Source organism: Carassius auratus, chromosome 41, assembly GCF_003368295.1.
Source record: "Carassius auratus strain Wakin chromosome 41, ASM336829v1, whole genome shotgun sequence".
Lineage (NCBI taxonomy): Eukaryota > Metazoa > Chordata > Actinopteri > Cypriniformes > Cyprinidae > Carassius > Carassius auratus.
In genome coordinates this window covers 10,139,957-10,167,049 of record NC_039283.1, presented here as the reverse complement: position 1 = coordinate 10,167,049, position 27,093 = coordinate 10,139,957, and the positions used below count along the sequence as shown (strand labels likewise).

Sequence of the window (27,093 nt, the reverse complement as noted above, 5' to 3'; positions counted from 1 at the left end):
TAAGACTAAAATAATGTGTGTGTTTTTTTTAGATGTTGAAATCCAGAGACAAGATAACTTCATTCTTTTGAGACTGATGTGAGTTAAATTATTATTACTTTTTTTTTAGAAAATTTATGTTTCTGTTGTGTCCTGCCTGTTAACTTCACATTTTGATGCAAAAACAGTGTGATTTTATATATGTATGTATGTATATGTTAATATTTTATTGAAACCATTGATGTCCCTCTTTGCAGAACTCAAACTAACTGGAGTTAAGGACACACAAGTCTGCTTGTGTGAGGAAGTGGTTTTCTCAGCTTCTTCTGAAGAGAGGGAAAGATCGTATAAGGCAAGTAAACTTCATAATTTCATGTTATCAGTTGTTGTTGTGTTTTACTAAGAGTAAAATAATGTTTGTTTTTTGTTTTTGTAGATGTTAAAAGCAAGAGACATGGGAGAGCATCATTCCTTTGAGATTTTATGTAAGTTATTTTTAGAAAATAAATTTTTCTGTCGTCTCCTGCCAGTTTACTTCACATTTTGATGCAACAACAGTGTGATTACGTGCTCATTTCATTAAGACCATTGATGTCTGTGTTTTTTATTGCAGAACTCAAACCAACTTTGGAGTTGTCTGATTTGGAGAGTCATTATTCTTGGTCTTCGCTCTTAGAGGTAAAGTTCACACAAAAAATCATTTACTTGCCCTCAAGTCATTCCAAACCTATAAGACTTTTGTCTGTCTTTACAACATAAATTAATATATTTTTAGTTTTCTCATAATATTTGTTAATCCATTTATAGTTTAGATAATCACTATTTTCAAGCTTCATAAATATAGAGTTATTGTAGAAGTAAATTCTGATATTTATATATGAATACATCTTAAATTATATGATAGCAAACATGTTCAAAATAAAATACTGGTCTCCCAGACCAGCAATGGAGGACACAAAAAGAGAATATTAAATATATTCATATGTTTTCCAAAAAATGAGCAGATTTTGTATGAGTCAGGAAAAACATGAGGAGAGTAAATTATAAACATTTTAATTATTTGGTGAACTAACGGTTTGAAGAGCAGCCTTCCATGTACGTGAATATTGTGAGGTATGTGAATGTCATGTCTGTTTTAATGTTTCAGTAAAGAAGCTTTCTGAAAGCAATATTTATTCAAACAATATCGCATGTCCTCACACTAGTGCTGCCATTATAGCATTCTGGAGCGCTGTGGTGGACTGAGACATTAAACAACCGCACAAAGTGTTGAAACTTTAAAACAGATTATTTACCTATCCTTACGGATGTGAATACACCTCTACCTGAAAATGGATAGTTTAATTAAATGTTTAATTTTTTCAAATGTGTTTCTCTTAGGCCACTGATGAAGAGCAGGCGGTGACTGGATGAATGCTGGTCAGAGAGGAGAATCTTCTTTCCCCTAAACTGATGCAGCGGTGGTTTTAAAGGAGGACGCTGCCCTGGATGATGTAGAAGATGTCACATGCTGTGCTGATGGGTTTTCTTCATGATTTCATCAGTTATGCTAAAGAGATCATGAAAATTGACTGTGATGCATGATCTGTATTCATGGACTATGAAACAAACTGTAAGTGTATAATTTGTTTAAAAAAAAAAGTTAAATGCTTTTTCTGTGTTGTTTAGTAGAAGAGTTTACACTCTGTCATTCATACACCTGCTCACATTCTTTCACACACACACACACACACACACACATGCGTCTGTTAAGTGTTATAATATCAAAGTTAATGTTGTGATTTATTTGTGTACTGTCATGCCAGAATAGTTGGAAAAAAACCTAACTAATTGTAAATTTATTGTATGTGTTTTCGTATATTTTTATACAATATATACAAATGAACAAAGTCCAATTTGATCTTAAGTTATATTCATCAAATGTTCAATGCTTTGTTTATGAACTCTGTAGCTGTTAATGCCATCCTTTTCTGCATTTCTTCTAACATGTTACTTTTTGACTTTTCTCTTGTTTTTAATAAATATTTTCCTTTTGATAATTATTATTTGTGTGTAAAAGTGATATTTAAAATGAACAACATTTGTAGGTTTAATGCCTAGCTCAATTTGGGTTAATTTTAACGTAGAAATGCATTGTTTCCCCACATGGCTGCACTCTGCGAGTTTATTTTCTGCCAGCAGGAGGCGCTAAGAGCGAGAGAAGTAGGTTTCTCCGGTAACGGCTGCAGAGCGGTACTGAGCTCACAAACGCTGCCTTATCAAGCACATGCGAAATGATATCGAACATTTTCTAAATACAGTAGTTTTCCTTCTGAAATACACTGATAAAAAAACACCCGCTCTGTTTTTTTAAACCCTGCAATATAGTCATTTTAAACTATAAAAAAGGCAACCCAGCAGGCTGGGTTAAATATGATAACCCAACTGGTTGGGTTAAAACAACCCAGCGCTGGGTTCGTCCCTTTTTGACCCAGCGCTGGGTTGTCAAAATAACCCAAATTGGGTTGTTTTCAACCCAGCAGTTTTTAGAGTGCAGTTTCCACAGAAATATAACTGTTTTCATCATTGATAATATTCAGAAACGTTTTTTTTAAGCAGCAAATCATCATATTATTCTGATTTCTGAAGATCATGTGACACTGAAGACTGGAGGAATGATGCTGAAAATACAGCGGAGCATCACAGAAATAAATTACAGTTTAAATACATTACAACAGAAAACGGTTACAAATATTAATTAACTTTGTTTTTGTTTTTTTTTTCTCATTAAGAAACCTGAATTATTATTATTTTAAAAACACAAAGAAAACAAGTATTTTTGTAAATGGACATTTTTCTCAAAATGTCATAGTTACTGAAATATATCACCTTGGATCTGACAACTAGCCCCAATTCCCTCCTTTAATTCTCCTGTACATTAAAATCAGTCTGGTCCGGATGTTGAGGTGAGACTGGATGAGTTTAATGGCTGTTTTGGAAAAACTTTAATCTCAGGCATGAGGCCAGCTGGAGCGACAGCAGCGCAGACGTTCAGGAGCTGAGTTCTGAGAAAGATGATATCCTCACTTCCGTCTGATGCTTCAGGAGACAGAGAGAGTCATCCGGTTACTAGGCCAGACCCTGTATCACTTTATCTCTGTCTGTCAGTGTCTAACACTGAGGTGTGCGCAAGCAGAGGGACCAAAATAGATTCCTACTGAAAAACACACACAACAGGCTTACACTGAAATACACATGTACTGACTGACAGAATGATGGAAAACACACTGAAACTGAATCTGTGAAGCGCACCACAGCCACATTCCCAGAGTGATTTTAATATCTATATTTTGTCATAAAATGAACAAATGATTGAATAAATGAATGAATAAAATACATTTAAAAGGTGTACTTGCAAAGCTGTTCCACTAAATGGCATAATATTTGTCTTGTACAGACAAGACTGAAGTCAGTATTTTTGAATAGTGCATGTTTTTAAGTTTTGAAAGAGTTGATTCTGTTTCAAACGCGTACAGTAAGATGGATATACAGTATATAAGAGTGGTCCCAACCCTGGTCCTTGAGGCACCCCAACACTGCATGTGTTTGCATGTATCCTTAATCAAACACACCTGATTCAGGTCATCAGGTCATTAGTAATCTAGTGTATCAGAGAAAGTAGATATGCAAATGTGCTGTATACTGTATACACAACACAATCAATTATACTCAGGTCTATACTGCCACCTGTTGACGCAGTTGTGTAACTTAGAGAAAGCCTTTTTTGTTATGTCGAGATCAGGAGAAAGCCAGAAAGAAAAATATTAATAATCTATGGCCTCTTAATACTTCCATGCATATTCAGAAATAAGCCTGTGCATTCGTAATATTACGTTTAACGTATTGTAAGTTAATCGCAAATTTTATTGAGATTTCCCTTCATGGAAAGACAGAAGGCAGTTTTGCTCTATCTATCTATCTGTCTATCTGTCTATCTATCTATCTATCTATCTATCTATCTATCTATCTATCTATCTATCTATCTGTCTATCTATATAAAGAAATACTTTTTTTCCAGTTTCCATTGTCAGTGTTTAGATCAGAAACGCATATCATCTTAGTACTTTAACAATTATTATTATTATTGTTATTATTATTGTATCACAGCCTTTTAAACATTGCTAGTTTCTCTTTCGTCAGCTTTCTACTTTTCAAGTTAATCACATTATAAATATCAAGTCTGTGATTCTGTACCAAACGTAAGAGGGCAGCAGAGCTCACTCTGAACTTCAAGATACACTCTTGATTATTTTTAAATACTTTTTAATTATTCAGTCACTTTAAAATATTTGGAATATTCATTTTAAATACTATTTATAATGATAAAAACTCAAAAAAAGTATAAATACGTAAATAAACCATCATCAGAGCAATGGCTCTTGCGTATGTTTATTGTTTTTAAGAAACAGCCTCGTGTATCTTGTACATAAAGGACACAGACAATTCCACAACTATTAGCTCTTCATAACTGCTGCAATAATTATGAACCTTTTTTTTGATCTAGTGAATTCTGCATTGCAATATAAATCCGTGTTGAAGAGCTTTACAACAAACATGTATTTTCATTAGTATATTTGTTCATAATCAATAGAAAACAAAATACTTTTGATGCTGATATTTATTACTTTCGATACGCGCAGTGCAAAAAAAATGCAGTCTTCATTGAAAGCAATTACATTATTTTGTAAAAAAAAAAAAAATAATAAAAATAAATAAATAAAAAAAATTAAAAAAAGATTTGTCAAACCAATTTTGAAAAACTGCTAAATGGAGCTTCTTTACAATAATTTTGTGTGCACTTTTCTCTCTTAAAAAATAAGGCTTCTCTAAGGGGGTTTTCACAGTGGTACCACAGAAGAACCATTTTTGTTGTTGTTATTATAATTAATTAAAAACCCAACAAAAATACTGTCCAAAAGAAACGTGAGAAAGGGCTCTAGAATAATTTGTTTGCATATGCCACTTCTGAGATTCTATTCATGGAATTAAAAGTGAAATGTGTGCGTGTGTATGTGTGTGTGCGTGCGTGTGTGTGCGTCAGGACTGCGCTGTCCCGTTCCCTCATTGACATTCAGTCCCAGTGAGAGACTGAGAGAGAGGAGACATTGTCCGGGACAGAGACGGAGGCCGAGCCGCTCGAGCTCTACATCGCGGCGGTAAACGCACGTTTAGAGCGGAATGAAGAGCAGAGTTTAATGCGAGTGTGTTCTGGCCTGGATTCAGTCAGGTCGAGGGGTGAGGGGGGATTCACTGGGTCAAACAAACTCACTGACTACCCCCACTGCAGAAGAAGAAGGAACAGCAGACAAAGCGATGAGGAAACGATGAACTGTGCAAAGGTAGGAGAAATCCTCCACATTACATAAACCACTGGAGATCATTCACTTCATCAGACAATCAAACTAACAATCAAACTAACAATCTGCTACAACTGTGCAACAAGTGCCATTGAACAGAAATACGAGAATGTGATTATAGTGACCTGCTGATGGACGTGACTGGCATTGTGAACTGATCGAGTTACATTGCTCACCAAACTTTGAGTCATTTTTCAGCTCGATGATTTAATTGTTTTGCATTGAAAAGCAGCAGAAATTAAGATAGCATCTATTCATATCATCGTATCACGTGTTTTCCGGTCTTTACCTCAGATTTCATCTCTGTGTCATTACAATAAAATCACTTTAATCTCCAGCTCTGACAGAGAAAGAAATGAGAGCTGGGGGGAAATAGAGGCACAATATTGTATGCACAGTAACAGTTTATAGATATACATTTATTTATTTATTTATTTGAATGTGGCAATATATAGTGCACAAATATGAAGTGACACAATGATATCTTCAGTTAAGATTAAGGTTTCATGTTTCTGTGTGGTGTTAGTCCTAAAGAATCATATTCCTCAATCTTATCATACGGTTTTGATTTAAGGTCATCTGCTTTTAACTGGACTCTGAAAAGCTGTGGAAATGTATTTTTTATCAGATGCACTCACTTAAAATATACAGTCTTTCTCTTCCAGGACAACACACATATATGCAGAAGACTCATGTTACATGTTACACATTTGTGTCTAAATCAAATGCAAATGCACTCTAGAACAGAACTGCACTTGTTTCTATGAGAAATAACAAATCATGGTCAATAGCTGTGATGTAAACTAAAGGAAGAACCTCGGGCAGAAGTTTTGTGCATTATTTACCCCTGACAGGTGCGCAGTAGTACATATTACTTCTCTAAGATACTGCTCATATGCAGATTTTAGGGCTAAATAAGGTTCAGTGTTGTCACTTTAAGAGCATTTCTATGCAGTAACATTAATGGGACATTTGTTTAAAGTTATCTGGTCTTTAATAATGTTCTGAAAACTTAAGCTCAAAAACATTGTTTGTAGTCCTTGTAGTTGAGTCTTTAATGACACTCTGAACATAATTAAATGTTGTGAACTGATAATGAATCACAATAGCTGGGGAACCATTAGTCTGCTCTCAGTGTGAATCAAGGGAAAGTGAAATGAAGTGTGGTCTGATGACAATGTTATTAACTCATTCTCTTCTTGTAGGTCAAATTCTTGCTCCTAATCTTCGTCTAATAGCACACATGAGAGCGCTGACCTGCAGTAAACACAGCTGAAGCTTTATGTGATGGTAATCCTGACTGGAATCTCTGATTGGAGATCGTTCCAGAAGGGAAGCGGTGTGAGCGCAGTGTTTGTTCAGCGGCTGGGGAAGAGCGGCTCTCCTCCAGACTGACTCCATTTCATGAACTTTAGACATTTAATAACCGTGAGTTAGGACGGCTTTGGCCAGGCTCAGACTGTGAAATCTCTCGGGGGTCACTAACAGGGGTGGTCCTTAGTTTGAAAGTCATAAAATTATGAAGTGAAGGTGACACACAAATAAAGCAAATGCTTTATTGCTTGTATCATCTCAAAATGTTAACTATATTATTGTCAAGCTCTAATCTGATGAATCCAACCATAAGGAAAGCAGAAATTAAGATATTTCAAGAATTAACATCACGATTTTCTGTAAATCTGATTTAAAACATTGTGGTGTGAAAAGCACTGTACAAATAAATTCAAGGTGAGTTGATAAAAGCAATGCTGCATGCCCTTATTTTTGTTTAAAATCAAAATGAGTCAAATTCCTGAAAAAAAAAAAAAAATCCAGGAAAGATCACATTTTCTGTTGATGGAGTTTGGGTTGAAAGATCTGGAGCTGTCATGGGTTTTCCCTGATTTGGGCCGAAGGAAAATACTCACACCGTAGTATACAGAGACATTTTAGACCATTATTTTGTGGCATCGTGACATCGGTTTCCTGTTTTTGAATTACAATATCCCTGTGAACATCCATACAAAAATATTTTTGTCAAGACCGTTGTGGAAGATCTTTGAGGTCTGCGAGTCTGTCCTCAGTCACACAGGGCCTGACCTCTCTCATGAAGAGAAGCAAATCCCTTCAGCAGTCTTATAGCATTCCTCAGACCGCTGGGGATGTTCACTTAGTCTCAGTGTTTAGAGTGAGAGCAGGTAAACTGATGTGATCGAGGCAGTCTAGGTTCAGTTTCACCCTAAAATTACAATTCTGTGATCATTTACTGACCCTCAAGTTGTTATCAGTCTGTATGAGTTCCTCTCTTCTGTTGAGCACACAAGAAGATGTTTTGAAGAATGTTGGAAACCGAGCAGCTGATGGTAGCCAGTTTGGAGAAAATAATAATACTATGGATGTCAATGGCTGGCGTGAACTGGTGAACTCTTCTTGAAGGCTCTTGATCTGCAGCTCAAGCAGTGTCTGAATGAGCCGGATTCATCCTCTGTGTCTCACGCTCCTGCTCTCGTTCTCTCCGTGCAGCTGTGTGTGCTGTGACTTCCTGAAGTGAGGAGAACTGATCTGGACAGAGAAGCACGATGTCACGGTCAGATGAGGTCAACAAAATGACAGAAAATGTCTACAAGGTATGTGTTAAATGAAAGAGGACAATAAAAAGACAATCTATGATAAGAAGACATCTTAGAAATTTAACCTTTTCTTCATGATTGTTTGTCATTCACACATTTTGTGTAAAAATACATGAGTATACCAACAACAAATAAATAATGAAAAATAATTAATAACCTCTTTATGAATCCAATCCTTTTTTTTTGCCTTTCTTTGCCACATAGCAAAAAAAAAATGTCAAGCAATGATTTTTTTTTAAAATAACTATATGTGTGTCTATATGTAAAGAGCGAGAGTGATAATTATCATATCTGTTATAAATAAAAAATACGTTTTACTTTTTTTTTCTTCTTTTTAGGAAAAAATACAAATTACATAAAAAAAAATTTTTTCTCTTTCTTTTTTTTACTGTTTAAACACCACCTAAACATTTTTTCATTTTAAATGAAAAAAATATATAAAAATAATAATAAATACATTGTTTTGCCGCAATTTTCATTTATTTTATATATATATATATATATATATATATATATATATATATATATATATATATATATAACTTAATTGATTCTAAAGGTATATCTAAAGGTATAACAGTATTATGAATAAAAATAAGAGCCTCATGTATTGAATGTGTTTCTGATTGTGTGTTCAGGGCATACTGGACCAGTTCAACCCCAGTCTGAAGAATTTTGTCACCATGGGCAAACACTATGAAAAGGCTCTGACTGGTCAGCTATCATTATTAAAGAGTTTATTTTCTCTGTTATGGGCAAAAGTCCAATGTAAATCAGTCTGAAAAAGTATGTTCATCAGACTGATGCACCCTCTCTCTCTGTCTTTCTCTGTGTCTCTCTCTATGTCTCTCTCTCTCGCTCCCTCTCTCTGTTTCTCTCTCTCTCTCTCTGCAGGCGTCACAGTAGCAGCGAAGGGTTATTTTGACGCTCTGGTCAAACTAGGAGAGCTGGCCAGTGACAGCCAGGGCTCGAAGGAACTAGGTAAGACACTTCAGACCCAAAAACAGTGGATATACCAGAAAGGTCTGAGTAAATAAATGCCCTTAACGTTAAATAATCTCTCAAACTGATTTTGTTGTCAGGTTCACAACCTAGTTATTGCACCTAAGTGAAGTCATTGCAAGTACAGTATACTTACATCACATTACCAATGAATTGGCATAAAACAAGAGAGTTAACTTTTTAATGTGTTTTTGAGAGAGATAAGTAAGGGAGAGCAGTTAAAGTGAGGGGTTTATTTGAAGCTTGTGATGATTGGAGGATGTGTTACAGACAGATTGCCAATATTGCCAATGTTGAAACATGCTAATCCATCTTCTTCCGCTTATCCGGGGCCGAGTCACAGGGGCAGCAGTCTAAGCAGAGATGCCCAGACTTCCCTCTCCCTAGACACTTCCTCCAGCTCTTCCGGGGGATACCGAGGCTTTCCCAGGCCAGCCAAGAGACATAGTCCCTCCCATAGGCCCTCTGTCTTCCTCGGGGCCTTCAGGAAGGCATCCAGGCATCCTCAGCTGGCTCCTCTCGATGTGGAAGAGCAGCGGCTCTACTCTAAACTCCTCCCGAGTAGCAGAGCTTCTCACCATATCTCTTTGGGAGCGCCCAGCCACCCTGCAGAGAAAGCTCATTTTGGCCGCCTGTATCCGGGATCTTGTCCTTTTGGTCATGATCCACAGCTTATGCCCATAGGTGAGAGTAGGAACGTAGATTTAGCGGTAAATCGAGAGCTTCGCCTTGCAGCTCAGCACCATCTTCACCACGACAGACCGGTACATTGACCGCCTCACTGCAGAAACTGCACCTATCCACCCGCTCCATCCTTGCCTCACTTATGAACAAGACCCCAAGATACTTAAACTCCTCCACTTGAGACATGAGCTATCCACCAACCTGAAGGGGACATGCCACCCTTTTCCGGCTGAGAACCATGGTCTCGGAGTTGGAGGTGTTGATTCTCATCCCAGCCATTTCACACTTGGCTGTAAACCGTCCCAGTGCATGCTTAAGGTCCTGGCCAGATGAGGTCAACATGACAACATCATCTGCAAAAAGCAGAGATGAAATCAGGTGGTCCCCAAACCGGACACCCTCCAGCCCCTGGCTGCACCTAGAAATCCTGTCCATAAATCCTCTGTGATGCTGCAGGGACGTGTCAGCCAAGTCAGCCCCACAACATCCAGGGACTTGAGGTACTCAGGGCGGATCTCATCCACCCCTGGTGCCTTGTAACCAAGAAGCTTCTTAACTACCTCGGTGACTTCTTGGGTGATGGACAAGTCCATCTCTGAGCCCTCAGCCTCCGCTTCCTCCACGGAAGGCATGTCGGTGGGGTTGAGGAGATCCTCAAAGTATTCCTTCCACCATCAACAGTTGCCCACCTCTACTCTAAACAATGTTGGCAGGGGACTGCTTCCCCTTCCTGAGGCGCAGTATGGTTTGTCAGAATCTCTTCGATGCCAACCGATAGTCTTTCTCCATGGCCTCACCAAACTCCTCCCAGACCCAAGTTTTTGCCTCCACAACCACCCGAGTTGCAACCCGCTTGGCCTGCTGGTACCCATCAGCTGCCTCAGGAGTCCTGCAAGCATCCCTTGACAGCATCCCTTACTTCCAGTGTCCACCACCGGGTTCGGGGATTGACACCTCGACAGGCACCAGAGACCTTACGGCCACAGCTCCGAGTGGCCACATTGACAATGGAGGCGGAGAACATGGTCCACTTTGACTCAATGTCTCCAGCCTCCTTCGGAATCTGGTCAAAGCTCTGCCAGAGGAGGGAATTGAAAATCTCTCTGACAGGGGGCTCAGCCAAAAATTCCCAACAGACACAATACATTTGGGACCACCAGGTCTGTCCAGCTTCCTCCCCCGCCATCGGATCCAACTCACCACCAGGTGGTGATCAGTTGACAGCTCCGCCCCTCTCTTTACCCAAGTGTCCAAGACATACTGCCGGAGGTCAGAGGGAATGACCACAAAGTCGATCATTGACCTCCTGCCAAGGATGTCCTGGTGCCACGTGCACTGATGGCCACCCTTATGCTTGAACATGGTGTTCGTTATGGACAAACTGTGACTTGCACAGAAGTCCAATAACAGAACACCACTCGGGTTCAGATCAGGGGGCCATTCCTCCCAATCACACTCCTCCAGGTATCACTGTCGCTCCCACGTGAGCGTTGAAGTCCTCTGGTAGAACAACATAGTCCCCAGGTGGAGCACTTTCCAGCACCCTCCCAGAGACCCCAAGAAGGCCGGGTACTCTACACTGCCATTTGGCCCGTAAGCACAAATGACAGTGAGAGACCTATCCCTGACCAGAAGGCGCAGGGAAGCGACCCTTTCGTTCACCGGGGTAAACTCCAACACATGGCAACTTAGCTGGGGAGCTATGAGCAACCCCACACCAGCCCGCCGCCTCTTGCCGCCGTCAACTCCAGAGTAGTAGAGAATCCAGCCTCTCTCAAGGAGGGTGGTTCCAGAACCCAAGCTGTGCGTGGAGGTGAGCCCGACTATCTCAAGTTGGTACCCCTCAACCCCCCGCACAAGCTCCTTCCCCACCAGTGAGGTGACATTCCACGTCCCTAAGGCTAGTTTCCATGTCCAGTGATCAGGTCGTCAGGGCCCCTGCCTTCGACCGCTGCCCGATCCACATTGCACAAGCCCCTTATGATTCCTCCTGCAGATGGTGGGTCCAAGAGTGTTCCCATGATTTAAGCCCAGTGTTATTTTAGTATCATTGAACGTTTTCAGATTTCCCATTTTGATTTTAATTTTAGTAATATAGTTGTGTGTTTAAGTTTAGTTTCAGTTGACTATGGCTCTTCAGATCTGTTTCTGAAGTGACACGTCCGGCAGAGTAGAGTTAGTGGTGAGAACTGAATGTGAAATTGTTAGCAAATATAACTACATTGTTCAAGTTCATAGTACATCAGCGTTTACAGGCAACGGAAGCTTGAACCCAAGTGACTACAGCAGCAGAGAATGAAGAGGCAAGGCCTGTACGATAAAATGTAGATGAAGAAAGTGAGAGAAAGAGAGAGAGGGGCCAAAGAGAGAGAGGTCTTTGTTGAAAGATTAACAGCACCACATGACCTCATTGTTCTGCTGAACACAGCGGGGGTGAACAAGAGAGAGAGAAAGAGAGGCTGAGCTCAGTAGAGGATAAAGAAGGCCAACATCCACTGAACCCTCAACAAAACACACCACAAACTTACCCTCACTGAAACGCACCAACAGACAGACAATGCCACGCATATCACATCCTCCAAAGGAAGAAATGGCTCTTTTCGACTTTTCAAATCATTGCACAAACACCACAGTCTACAGTTTACGCAAGGTTTTAGAAACTAAACATGCAGTTGTTACATTATAGATCGAACTTTAAAATGACCCTAATGTGAGCTTTATGTAAGGCAAGGCAAGGCAAGTTTATTTATATAGTACATTTCACACACAATGGTAATTTAAAGTGCTTTACATAAAATAAATTAAAATAAGCATGAAGAAAAATAATCACGAAAATAAAACAAGCAATTTAAAAACTTTGAAAATGATTAAAAAAATACATGAAAAATGAATTTAAAACATTTAAAAGTATAAAATGATTTGACATAAAATACAGTGAATATGTAAAAAACTGCAGGTGATGTAGTCAGGTTTACGTGAGTGAGATGGTGTTATCGAATCGTGTTTGATAGTGTGTCTGTAAATTGTGATGCTCTCGTGCTTCTGTGTTTCTGATTGTGTGCAATGTGTTTAGACGTCTTGTCATGCTTCATGTTGATTCAGGCGACACGCTGTTCCAGATGGCAGAGGTTCATCGTCAGATCCAGGTCCAGCTCCAGGATGTGGTGAGTAAACAGCAGTTTAAGGACTGTATAGTACTCAAGAGTGTTTCTTACTGGATAGTGACAAGTCAATCACAAACACAAAGTTCTGCTTAACAGCTTACAGTAGTACATTTTGCATTTAAAATGCACTAAAACTACCAAAACACTTCATATGATCAAATTATGCTCTTGTGCTTTAGAGTATGAAGAGTTTGGAAAAAGTCACCCAAGTATTGAGAAATGGGTGATTTGGAGATTGTAAAAAGGCCGTAATTTACCCTCAAGACGTGTGTTTGACTGAATGCTGTGTTTTCTGTCGTCTGCAGCTGAAGCTGTTTCATTCAGAGCTGCTGTCTCAACTCGAGCAGAAACTGGAGCTAGACATCAAATATCTGACCGTGAGTGGACACTAGTGTTTAACTGAACAACATACTGGATTTACTGAATAGTGCAGCTCGATCAAGTGAACCCAGAGTGTGTCTAGTAAACACTCTGAGTAAATGAATCAGGAAAGATGAATATGGGAATGAGCTCTGACTTGATATACTGTTTGAAACCCTTGTCCAGGGGACGCTGAAGAAGTACCAGAGTGAGAGGAAGTCCAAGGTGGAGTCCATCGAGCACTGCCAGTCACAGCTGAAGAAGCTGCGGAGGAAGAGCCAAGCCAGCCGCCATCCCAACAAATATGGAGACAGAGAGATGCAGGTACATGTTTCTTAGATCGCTTACAAATCAACATGATCCTACTTTGCTGTTCCACACACAATCTACTGTGTTGTTTTGAAGCAGCTCAGCTTTACTTCATTCTCCATCAATCATGTTTTAGAGTCAGATCTGATCCTCAGGATCTTTTGAGGAGCGTTTGTTTCTTCATCTCTCAATCATCACTGGATTGCATTGCATTATATGTTTTTAATTTATCATTAAATTTCATCTTACTAAAACACATTGAAGATACAGAGTGACGACTGATATTAGCATTTTATTTAAGTCTCAGTTGAATTACATTACAAGCTATCAGCCATTTTAATATCAGTATCTGCACCAAATTGTTCAATAAGTCATTTCTTTTCATTCTGACTCTTATTTCATATGTCATACTGTCAGATCAAGTTTTAAAGACATACACCAAGAAATGTAATGCTTGTATTTGTGTGTTCTGTGAACTTTAATGCTGACCGGTGCTGCAGTGAATGTGCAGTAAGTCACTTGGATTAAAGCTTGGATTAAAGAACTGAGTAATTGTGCTGCTTGCCAGTTCTTGACTGCTGTGTTGTGTTCATTACTGTAGATTGGCATGTACTGACAGTCATTGGTAGTTTGCATGACTCATAATGGCCTTCTGTGTGACCCTCTGTGTGATTTGTGAGTGGAAGACTTTTCCTCCCTGTGTGAGCTAGTGTTTGAGCGTGTGTGTCCTCTGCATGTGTTTGTTCAGCAGCGAGTCTATCTCTGTTTATGTAGACGCGAGCTACGCTATCACGAGCATTAGTCTAAACATGTTTTCTGCTCAGAAGGAGAAAGAGCAAGTCGTTGAGCTTGAGATTAAGCAGATATCCGGAACCGCTGATTCAGGGACAGAAAGAAGTAACACTGAGGTGGAGAAAAAACAAGAGAAGGGGAAATGATGAAGTACAACAGGACTACAGTCTCAAAGATGTTTAGAAAGGAACGTACAGGAGAAAATGACAGATTTTAAATGAAACATGTGGAACATAATTATGGTCACAAAATTTCATTTTGGGTGAACTGGTCCTTTAAGGCAGGTTTTCCCAAATTAATTGAAAAGCGAAATATTAATTATATTTTTATAAAAAAATAACCATGTAGTCTGATGTGCTGTGTGTTGGAGAGTGTTTTCAGTATCTTTGGGCTTCTTGCTCACAGTAGATGCAGTCACCGTTATCTCTACATACTCTGAGAGTTTCATGCACATTTGGGAACACAATGTGCACTAGGTCCACACAAAGTTGTGGACAGGAATGTAGAGCATTTCAGCCACATTCTGCCAAAATAAAAGCTTGAGAATTTAAAATGTTTAAAGCATGTGGATTTAAACATTTAGAAGTAAAAAATAAGAACCGGACATAATTATTAGAACTTATAGTGTAAATGTGTAAAACGGTTACTATTATTATAATTATCACTTATTCATTAATTTTTTTACAACTGTAATATATTTGTTTTAATTTTAAGAATTAGTTAAATCACAATTATGCTAATAATGATTAATAATATTTATTATTAATAATAATAATAATACTATTAATAATAATAATAATAATTAATTGTTTAGTTTTATTTAAAATTATAATAATATTATTATTATTAATGTTAATAAAACTAATAAGAGGTTTGAGTCTTATTTTGAAATCCAGCTCAAAATAAAACACTTGTTTAAAAAAGTTCAAATATTATTTATTTAGATTGTGTCATATCACCATTAACCGACATAAGAGAAGCATTGCATGTGCAAAGGTGCTGTTAAATTATTGAAAGATTTACTCAAAATCTAAGCAGGACTTCAAGTTTAAGTTTATGCCCAAGGGGTTTGGCTTTTAGTTGGTTGTTGTATATTCCAGTCTTGCTGTATATTTTTCAGATTCTGTTTAAAGCTGATTGTGTGTGACTCTCTCTGTCTGTAACAGTATGTGGAGCTGATGAGTCGCCGGCAGGGTGAGCTGGACTCGCTGGTGGCCGCTGGTTACCGCTCCGCTCTGACAGAAGAAAGACGACGCTATTGCTTTCTGGTGGACCGTCAGTGTTCAGTCACCAAGATCCTCACCAACTACCACTGCAAGGTAACAGATGTGAGCTTCAGCCGTGAAGGACTAGCAGACACAACAGCCTCACTGGGAAATGTGCCTCTACCTTCATTCTAGCAAAACTTTTTTCTGATGTGGTAAACATGCTCAGTAGCACACCCGGTACAGCATCACATTTGTGATGTGAAGCGCTCAGGTACGCGTCCCATGAAACACAGTCACTATAAAAGAGCTTCAATACTTGTAGAAGGATAAAATCTTTATCTCACATTTGTGTTAACACCATCCACCTTTATCCTAATAGTCTACTGTCTTCTACGTTATGGGAGGCTCTTCAGGTTTCACAAAGACCGAATCAACAAACAATCATCATCTGTCAGTTTGATAACGTGTATCAGTGAATAACAATGACAATTTAATGTGACATGATGTCAAGAAAACCTGTGGCAAGAGCTCTTCTCAGTCTTCTCAGCATCTTTTCCTCCTGGTTATACTCATTTTTCCTTTGTATTTAGCTGTATCAACATGAAAAGAGATAACAGATACTGCGCATTTGTGGTCTGCTCCCCTGATTTAATTTCTGATATATCCCATATAAAAATTCACTTGAATACACTAATACAGCAAAACATTCACAGAGGCTCGTTTTTACTGAAAATCTCCCCTTTACTCTTCTAAATCCTGTTAGTTTACTGGAATGTGTCTAAAGCAGGAAAACACAATATTTGTTATCTGTCAAAATGACAGAAATAGCTTTGAAATATGAAATATGAGAATATTGTAACACAAATGTCATCCTCCAGTATATTATGTTGTGTGAAGATCTGAGCGTGCAGTATGTCAAAAGAGAGAACAGCCTCTGCTTTTAAACAAACAATCAAAAAAACATCTTATTCTAGATTCTTGCATTTTTTTATCAACACTTTAACATGGGTAAGTTTCACATAAAAAACAACAACATTTTAAACAAAAAGCTTAGAAAATTGTGTTTTAGACTATGTCTGTCAATGGCAGGGAAAGAGTTAATGAACCTATATTGTTACAGTGATATTAAACTAAACATAAAAAATATTGCTGCAGAAAAAAAGTCAAGATTTTGTGGTGATTATGTTGAAAGTAATGTGTTAATGTAGACTTAAAGTTATTCCCGTAGTTCGTGCAAAGCATCATGGGAGTTGGAAAAATGTGTATAGGTTTGGTTTTAGGTGCAAATTTGTTTGCAAACAATAGAAATGATAGAGCATTAAAATGTTGGTCTCATAAAATGTTTCCAGATTGATATGTTTTAGATAGAAACAAGCTTTTTGCGGCGCTCACTGGACATTTCACTTTCAAGAATCAGCCTTAAGTCATTTTGCAGAAATGTTTCTACAAGCATGTTTTTCTAGTGAGCCTGTGCCCCAGCTGTGTTAGAAGAGAGACTGGTGCAGAAATGACTCACATCAGCTCTAAGCAGAGCACTTGTGTTGTCCTCATCAGTCTGAAGATCAGATTGTGTTTGGTAGGTGAGAGAGCTGTTGTCTCAGAAGCTGTCATCGTGGCAGCAGTCCTGTGCGCAGCCAACCAAGCTCCCGGAGCGAGCGCTGAACCTGCTGCGTCACACCGCCCCCCAGAGCTCTGGAGGAGCAGGCCTCGCCGAGATCCTGCGCAACGCCAAACTGGGCATCTCTCAGCACGCAGAACAAGTGAGCGCCTCTGCTTCATCACACACATACTCAGACTTTCAGTTTGTCACAATGAAGAAAAAAAAAACATAATGGGGAACATAGTGAATATAATGGTCAAAAATTATAGTACGCCTTAAAGTCTGCGTGAACCGGAAGTTACAAACCACTTTTCTCCAGTGTTGTGACGTATTTCTGAGAGCAGAGGGGAGGTTTACAGTGAATTTATAACAGCTGAGGGGCATTGTTAGGCTGTTATAAATTCATTGTAAACCACGGCTTAGTGAGGCTTATTGCTTTTATAAAACAGTTATTCAATATACGTAGTAAGGTTTTACTAAATTTAACAGAGCAAATAAAGTGTAATGATAATAAAAACAGTATTATACCACCAAATAATGTAGTTCCTCAGAAACAACTGTGGTTTTTTTATTTTTAAGTGAAATAATAGAGACATTTCTTGACATCTCAGCACATTTAATGAATGGCTATGCTCAAAGTTGGATATCAGAGTGTTTTGCGTCTGTTTGTTAATGATGGATTTGTGGACACATCATTGTTTTTAGATTTATAAAAAAAATTGTTTTCAGTTTGAAGTAAAAAGCTAAAAGTAGACCCAGAAGGACCATTGGCATGCTGCAGTGTTATTACTTTTAAATATAATACTTATTTATTATAATAAATGAACCTTTCAGAGGAATCTCTTTTACTGAGATTCGGGATTGCTTTGTCTGTGATTGACTGTTAAATTATTAAGCTAAACTGTCACAATTTTAATATATGTTTAATGTATGTTTATATATATATATATATATATATATATATATATAATATAAGATAAAATAAATTTAGTACTTTTATAACATTATGTTTTTTGGAGTTTTTTTGGTTCATTTATTTATTTATTTTTTATTTCATTTCATTTATAAAATTAGAGCCCAGTTATTTTATGGTATTTCCCTCATTAAATAAAAAATCTTATAATTTATTGTTCTTTACTTGTCATTCTAAAAATAAAAAAAACATCAAATACTGTAGATACATTTTTATAATACACTGCAGATTTCTGCTGATATCTCTTTCTAAATCTTTCCAAAATAATCTTGAGTACATATATGTGATATAAATAATATTGAGTAAAATTAAATAATTTTTGAGTTCATATAAAAATGATAAAACGTATGCACAAAATTCAGTTCAATTCAAATTTTCACCTTAATTCTTTCCAAAACACGCTCAACTGGATAAATCCTGTTTAGTATTTTGTAGGACACTTCTTTACATTTGTTATTAAGTAAAACAAAATTTCTAGCACATTTTCCATGCTATCTTTCAATCTAAATTAATAAAGAAAGCAAAATAAATAAATAAATAAGTAATAAATAAATAAAAATCTTTCTGCAGAAAAAGTATTTCTTATAAAATCAATGTTGAATTCCCAATGAATCCCAATTAGAGATCGATCTAATGATGCTTGATTCCTGTTCTCTCAGAGGCTGTCTGTGCAGGAAGTCCCGCCTCTGTTGAACGGTGACAGTCGTCCTCAGCAGCGCTCCTCTCAGTTTGTCCCGGGCCTTCAGTCTCACCAGAACCCCTCCAGTAATGGACACGCCCAATCTGTTTCTTCAGCCAGCCCCGCCCACTCACAGACAGCAGTGGGCGTGTCAGGGTCACAGTCTCCTCCCCCCATGAGCCACACCTCCAGCTCCTCACACAGTTCCCTGCAGGGCCTGACTCCACCCATAACGGCCCCCCACAGCCCTCCACTGCCCCACAGCGCCCCTCTGTCCCCCGTCCTGCTGTCCAGCTCTGCTGCTGCTGTCAGTCTGCTGAAGACTCCTGATCTCTACTCCACCTCCACCCTGCCACTGCCGAGGAGACAGTCCAGCGACACTCATCAGGGATTCATGGGTATGTGTGTGTGTGAGAGAGAGAGTGTGTGTGTGTGAGTGTGAGAGAGTGTGTGTGAGGGAGAGAGAGAGAGAGAGTGTGTGGGTGTGTGTGATAGGGCTTGCATAGACTAGTCGAGTAGTCAACCACTAGTCGGCGCTGTCAGAAAAAATCGACTACTCCAGCATGCATTAACCATAATGCGTACAAAGAGTTTGCAAATACAACATGAATTTTAGGATTACAATATTGCGTGTGGCTGTTATTTCTATGACCTTATCTATGTTGCATGTTAAATTAAAATATGCAATTTAATAATTAGGGGTGTACCTGAAACCGACCGATTACCTTATTCGGAATGGCACGGATAATGGCTTCAAAAACGAATAACAGACAAATAAATATCATATTAATTTGAATAATTAATATGTCAGAATAAGAATAATCAGAATAATTCTTCCTGAATACCCGGCTGAAACTGGAACAGTCCGGAGTTTGCTAGATAGCAGTTGAGCCAGGGGATCAGCGCAATATTATACGCAGACCTCTAAAGTCACGAGTGTGAAGTGAATGAATAAACTTTATGAGTGAAAAGAGCGAAAATCAAACACCGCATTGCTGTTGTCTCTCCGTGCATCTCTCAGAAATCAGTAGTCGTGCCACCCCTAGTGTGTGAGTGTGTTTGTGTGTCTCTGCTCTCTTGCTGTTTCTCCATTAACTGTATGTTGTGGTTGTGCTGGTTCAGGCTCCACTCTCCCCCGTGTGCTCCCTCTCTGTGCTCCGTCCCGTGTGGAGGCTCTGTTCCCTCACTCCCCAGACTGCTGCGAGGGACAGAAGCCCGGAGACCGAGGAGGAAGCTCATGTCTGCTGTCCTTCCTGCCTGGAGACGCTCTGACCCTGCTGATCAGTGAGCCCAGAGACGGCTGGCACTACGGCCAGAACGAGCGCACGGGACGGTATCTGACCATCAGCCTTTCAGTCAGGGACAGTTTAACACTAGCTGTCCCTCGTTTTTATTCTGATTTGTGGTGTAGAACTAATGAATTATATTAGCAATATGAGGAGCCTGTTCCTTGAACAAGGCTTATATGCTTTGTTCAAAGCAAGTTTAAAGCCCTTCGTAACAAAGCATTGGTTTGGCCGTACTCACACCAGAGACAAGACTTTGTCTGAGGATCACTGTTATTTTAATATTGTTAATATACTAATATAGTATTTAGAAATATTTTTTAATTGTTTGTATTTTTTATATTTTCAGTTTTGTTTTAATTATAGTTTAAAAAAAAATTGGTCCAACTGCTTTTTTATTCTTTTTTTTATTCATTTTTGTTTTAGTTTTAGTAATTTATTACTTAAACTTATTTTATTTACAGTAAGTTGCCAAAGCAATATTTCTATATTTTCTTTAGCTTCATCTTTTTCAATATTTACATCTTATGTAATTGTTTTGTCCATTTTGTTGTCATTTTATTATTTTTTTTATTACATTTATTTATTTATTTTTGATTTTAGCTTTAATTTCAGTCATTTAAGTACTTCAATTAAAAGAATTTAGAAATGCTGCTTTGACCACTAACTGAAAACACAACAAAATGACCAAAAATGTAAACAAGATTTAAATAGATTTAGATTAAAATGAAATATTTAAAAAGATAGAAATAAAATATAAATATTAAATTAAAATTAAAATGATTAGAAATTAGAAATGACACTTTGTTAGCCAAGTGAAATAAAGTAATACATTTCAATAATTTTGTTACTGTTTTATTTCAGTTAAAGACATTTTTAATAGGTTTAGTTTTTGTTAATGATACCAATGCTGCTGATGGAAAACAGAGTTTTGGGATCATGCGGCTAAAATACAATGCAATCTTTATTACCAGAGGGACTTTTTTCTGTGCGTTAATACATATTACCTTTTCAAACAAGCATAGCAGAGCTGCTGTTCAGATATTCAGACCCTTGTTTTATTGTTTTGATTTCTCCTTCATAGAAAAGGCTGGTTTCCCTTCTCCTACACACAGCCTTTCCCCAGCCCTCCCGGACAGGATCTCAGGTCTGTAGGGAAACAAAGCCCCATCCGAATGACATATTATCTTGCTGCTGTCTCAGAAAGGCATGTTTTCCCATCACTCCTCTCTTCTTCTCTGTGTCTCTGGTCACGGCTGCAGTCCTCCGGTCCTGTCGAAGGTGAACAGCACTAGTATGGGACAGCTGGACAGGCTTCCCCCCACGGGTCAGGTGCCGCAGGTCAGTCCTGACTCTGAGGACGAGAGGAGTGTTATATCCCAGCGCATCAGCACCTTCAGACCGCGACCCTACAGCATGATGAACCCCGAGACCAGCAGGATGAGCCCCCGACTGCGTCTGAAGGACAGGGTCAGAGACTCCAGCACCTGTGACTGTGGCTGGGTTACTGCTTTAGTCAAATTAAAATATGCTGGGAATGTCCTCCCCCTCAGGATCACCTGAGATCAGGATGAGTTTGTCTCTTCATCAGGTTTGTAGAAATGTAGCATTGCATCAGTATCTCATCATCGGATGCTCTGCAGTGAATGGGTGCCGTCAGAATGAGAGTCCAAACAGCTAATAAAACATCACAATAATCCACAGCACTCCAGTCCATCAGTTAACATCTGGAGAAGACAAAAGATGAAACATCCAGCATTAAGACGCTTTTAACTTCAAACAGTCGATTCCGTCCATAATCCATCATAACACTTCCTCCAGTGAAAAAGTGCATCTCCTGTTGTCTCTCACATCAAAATCCAGCCACATATTAGTTTAGAGCTGTTTAAACGCTGCTTGATCTGTGCAGATTTCTCTCCTGATTCAGACCAGAACACTGTTTCACTGGAGGAAGTGTTATTCTGGCGGCACCCATTCACTGCAGAGCATCCATTGATGAGACTCTGATGCAATGCTACATTCCTCCAAATCAGATGAAAAAACAAACTCATCCTGATCTTGGATGGCCTGAGGGGGAGGATAATTTTAGCAATTATTTTTTCGTTTATTTTTGGGTGCATTATTCTTTTAGACAATAAGGTGAATGGGGGGGAAACGGTCTAAGATTACGTATGTAATCCTGGTTCCCCGAAGGAATGAGATGCTGCGTCTATAAAGCTTTGGGGAATGGCTCCAGCATGACGTCTCCAAAAAAACGATGTGTAATCAGTCCAATGGATGGGCGATGCGTTATAGGCGGGTGACATCAGAGACCAGGAAGCATAAAAGCATGAGCGGCATCCAGCCTCAAAGGATGAAGCAAGAGCCGGCCAGAGATGCCGGAAGTGTGGCACTGCGACGCATCGTCTCTTTCCTTCGAGGAACCAGGGTTACATACGTAACCTTAGACGTTCCTCTTCAGGAACTCGAGCTGCGTTGAGAACACTTTGGGGAACAAGGATGTCCACGCCGCCAGACTTACAAATCTCTGCCAGTGTGGGAAACTGCACAGCTAGGACGAGAGAACAGAGGTGCCTAGATTGCTCGTAAATTTAGACCGTAAAATCTTACAAAGGTCAAAGGCGTGAACCACCCCGCAGCATCGCAGATGTCACGCATAGAGACACCTACTAAGAAGGCCATCACACTTCTGGTGGAGTGAGCCTTGACCCCCAGCGGAGAGGGGAGGTCAGAGGACTCATACCGCAAGAGAAATAGCATCTACTATCCACCGGCTGAGGGTCTGTTTAGTAGCATGAAGACCTCTCTTAGAGAGACCATAACAGACAAATAACTGCTTCTCCACAAGGCAGCTCGCACTGGACAAATACAATTAAGCTTCTTCTGGTCTGGCTCCCTGAAGGGAGGAGGACTGAAGGCGTGGAGTACGACAGGCCGTGGTGTAGAAGAGGAAACCTTAGGGACGTACCCTGCACAAGGGTAATGTACTGGAGGCCTCAGTCTCAGCGCACCGCGGAGGAAACGTGTAACAAGGGGGTGTCTGCCCACTGACTGGCCACCAAGTGGGGCATGGTAGACTGTAATGGCCACCACGTAGACCTTCAGGGTGGAGTGGGTCAACCCTGCGGAGAAACGGGCCTGCAGGAACTCCAGCACTGTACCAATCCGGCAGTTAACTGGGTTGAGAGACCGGAAGCTATGAGTGTTTCTCTGTTCTGGAGAAAGCACACTTGGCGTTTAGTCTTAAACCCAGCTCTTTCATGTGGGCGAGACCGCCATCTGCTCTGATTGAGCTAAAATCAACCAATCGTCGGTAAAGTTCAGTATGCAGATGCCCTGGAGTCGTAGCGGAGCCAGGGCTGCATTCACACACTTCATGAAAGTGCAGGTTGATAGTGCAAGGCCAAAGGGAAGTACTCAATATTGGTATGCTTCACCCCCGAAAGCAGACCTCAGAAACTTCCTGTGTAGGGAAAGGATGGAGATATGGAAATATGCATCTTTTAGATCTATCCAGTCCTCGGACCTGATCTGAGACACGACCTGTGAGTCTCGACGACATGAGTGTGAGCATCCTGAACTTCAGTTGCTTGACTGAGCGGTTTACGCAGATCTAAAATGGGACGCAACCCCCCATCCTTCTTTGGAACAATGAAGTACCGGCTGTAGAACCCTGACTCTCTGTCGTGAGGAGGGACCACCTCAATGGAGTGTGCACTTCCTGTTCCATAACCAGAGCCTGCTCGGGACCCAGCAGCGTGGGTGAAACCCCGTTGAATCGAGGCGGAGGAGAACCGAACTGAATTCTGACCGGCAGGAGACAACCAAACTATCCATTCTAGAGACCTCCGCGGAGGTCAGCACCGCTATGTTTCCGGGTGGTAACGCTGAACACCGTGTAATGCGGTGTAACCCGCTGCACCACAGAGGGTACTGCCCTCATAAGCCCTGGGTCTGTGGCGTCAGGGCTTATTGGCCGAGGACCTCTTTGCCCTAAGTACGGTCCGGAGAACCGGCTTAGACTTAGAAGCCCCCGACCCAGAGCGACATCTGGACCCACGGCTTCTCTTAGCTGGGGGAGCACGTGAGGCTACGCTCGGTTTTGGTGCCTCCCTGTAAAAGGAGCTGGAATACTGTGGAGGCTGACCCTACCCAGCAGCCTAACCAGATTTAGAAAGCGACATGAGAGGAACCGCTGGAAAGCCGCCGTAGCCTGGACATGGAGGAACACATAGTCTGAAACGCTGCTTGTCTTCGCCCCCTTTTGTGTTTGGTCTTGGAGGGTGCTTTTGGCATACTTTTTGGGGATGACAGACAACCCTAAATAAGACTCACAAACGTGCCGCTCGCCGCTCGTGCGTCTCTGACTTCACCCGTCTATGACGTCTCACCCATCCATTGGACTGATTACACACATGATTCAGAGAAGTCACGCTGGAGGCGTTCCCCAGAGTGTTCTCAACGCAGCTTAAAAACTGATTTTATTCTTATATGATTTTGTTGATGCATCTGAGTTATAGTTGTTATACAAACAACCTTTAAAGATATGTACTGGAATTAAAATCTACAGATGCACCAAATTTTATTTTCATTGAAATTTAAAGAGACTGTGAAAAAATGAAATTCAAAAATGAAAACTGCCATCATTTACTCGATAGACGATATTTTGAAGAATGTCAGAAACCAAACAATTGATTTTCTTTTTTTTTTTTTCGTACAATGGAAGTCAATGGATCCATTTACCTTTTCAACAGGTAGAAGGAAATTCACACAGGTTTGGAACAACTTGAGGGGGATTTAATGATGACAGAGTTTTCATTTTTGGATGAACTATCCATTTATATGTGTTTTGGATTTTTCCTTTCACTTGTCTGAATAAAGACAAGTCGTGGAAGCAAAACAGCCCAAAATCTCAAAACTGACCAGTACATGAAAAACGATGCTTGTGGTGTCTTAAAACCACCACTTTTTTTTTTTTTTTTTTTTTTTTAAATATTATTATTCACATTTTTTTCGTTGGAACCTTTTCCACTGTAAATGTTCATTTCTCTTTCTGACTAAATCTTGCTAGGATTAAGAATGTATCTGCTTATATTGCACTGACACTGATATGTCCTCATGTTCCTCAGATGTCGACTGACTTCACCTCTCCACCTCCGTCACCCAGCAGGTAAAGATGGTCACCTGTGTTCACCAGAGTTCTCCGTCTCTGATGAGTTCAGTCATTTAACCTCCCCTCTTCACAGGATCAACCCGTTCGCTCATATTCGGCTCAAGAAGACGGTGACCAATGACCGCTCCGCCCCTCTGATACAGCAGAGCCTTTGATTGACAGCCAGAGATGCTCCGCCCCTCTGATACAGCAGAGCCTTTGATTGACAGCCAGAGATGCTCCTGTTAATGCTTCACTGAATAACCAACCCTTGAGAGGTTACACTGTTGCCATCAGAAACACATTATAACCAGTATCAGAGAATTAAATGCAGTTCAGTGCATTCAGATCATTTAGGATTTGTGTATATTCTATATATATTACATTATCAGAAAATGAAATATTTCAAGAGGTTTTTATGTATTTCGGATGAGTGCACATGGAAAATGTTGACCTCTAACATGTTTTTCAGTATTTCTAACCCCTTTACTGTGAGGTGTGATGTCTACAGTGAAAATGATGATCAAGATTTTGCCGTTTGATATTTGTAGAGATGATTCCCAATTAAGTTTCATATTAAGTATTAGATTAGATTGACTTGACGTTAGGATGCTTAGTATAAAAAATATTTTCTAGTATACAAATGCAAACTTTTAAAGGAATAGTTAGTTATTTACTCACTGTCATGTCCAGTGTTGGGGAAGGTTATTTTTAAATGATATGCATTACAAAATTGCATTACTTCCTAAAAACACAACTAATTTTGTTACTTACTTTTTATGGAGAGTAATGTGTTCATTATTTTTGCATTACTTTTTCTCATCTGGGCTGGGCTTGCTTGTTTGGTTTAATATAAAAATTCCTGTTTTTGGTAAAAGTGAAACGGATAAGAAAATGAAGATTCATGTCTGTACAGTAGAGGGCTTTCCAGGGTTACATGAAGAACAGGATGCAGGAGAAGGATTAACACACTTCTGCAAAAAAAAAAAAAGTTTCTTTGAGTGTACTTCCCACATAAAACAAGATACTTTCTCCAATTTTTTTTTTTTTTTTTTTTTGTTAGTTTTGAAAAAAGACAAGGTATCCTGGAGCATGCTGGGAGAAGCAGGTGAGATGGCTGGCTGTAGGAGTCAAAAGTATAATGGAGTGTAATTACACACAGAAAGGCTTTGAAGGAGTTGGAAATGATTTGTGAAAGTGTGATGTGATGAGGCTCTCGCTCTGGTCTCTCGTCCCCTCTTCCGTCCGTCTGATGTATCGTAATAATCCCCAGATCTCTAGAGTCGCAGCAGGTTTAGACGAGGGACCGGAGGATGAGAGTGAGATGTGACAGAAGGCTCTGGGAAGTGTAGATGTAGAGCTGAAACAAGCTGAAGAAACCCTTCCTTGCTCTTTTTTGACTTCGTTAAAGATGTTTATGTCCACTGGTTTAAAATTAACCTAAAAAATATGATTAATTTACCGTTTCAAGTCAACAGTTAGTCTTAAAAGCTTCTTATCATTGTAAGATTTTACACTGAAATCAATTTTATTATTAATGATAATGGTAGATTTGTGCATAAATGTTTTGCTTGATTTCTCCATTTCAGGGTCAGTTTGTTCTAAGACCTTCATTTGCTAACTTCATTTTCTGTTATAAAGATATCTTAAATTGAGTTAATCTCCAACCTTATATATGCAAATATAACTGCATGCTTTTATACAGTAATTTTCAAAACTCTGAGAACATTTAATGTTTTAATATCATAACTGTATAACTTTTCTTTCTATTTCTTTTAATGAACTTCAATAAAGTTAATCACCTGTGGATTTGGCTTGTGTCCATCTCTATTCACATCCAGTTTGCCAAAAAGCCATAGAGTATTACTCTTATCTGTACTATAGCAGATATGACTGGTGT

General features: G+C 39.4%; 1 protein-coding gene across 1 annotated transcript; it reads left to right on the top strand.

The window, feature by feature from the left end:
• The first annotated feature begins 5,063 nt into the window (after positions 1–5,063).
• LOC113060052 (brain-specific angiogenesis inhibitor 1-associated protein 2) lies at positions 5,064–27,000 on the top strand. The gene is made up of 15 exons (XM_026228857.1): positions 5,064–5,357; positions 7,878–7,981; positions 8,623–8,698; positions 8,879–8,965; positions 12,773–12,834; positions 13,140–13,211; positions 13,381–13,518; positions 15,462–15,614; positions 17,084–17,263; positions 18,736–19,153; positions 19,878–20,088; positions 21,126–21,188; positions 21,304–21,511; positions 25,171–25,211; positions 25,288–27,000. Exons 2-15 carry the CDS (start codon positions 7,934–7,936, stop codon positions 25,367–25,369), a joined length of 1,839 nt encoding a protein of 612 aa, XP_026084642.1. The 5' UTR covers positions 5,064–5,357; positions 7,878–7,933; the 3' UTR covers positions 25,370–27,000.
• Positions 27,001–27,093: the final 93 nt, after the last annotated feature.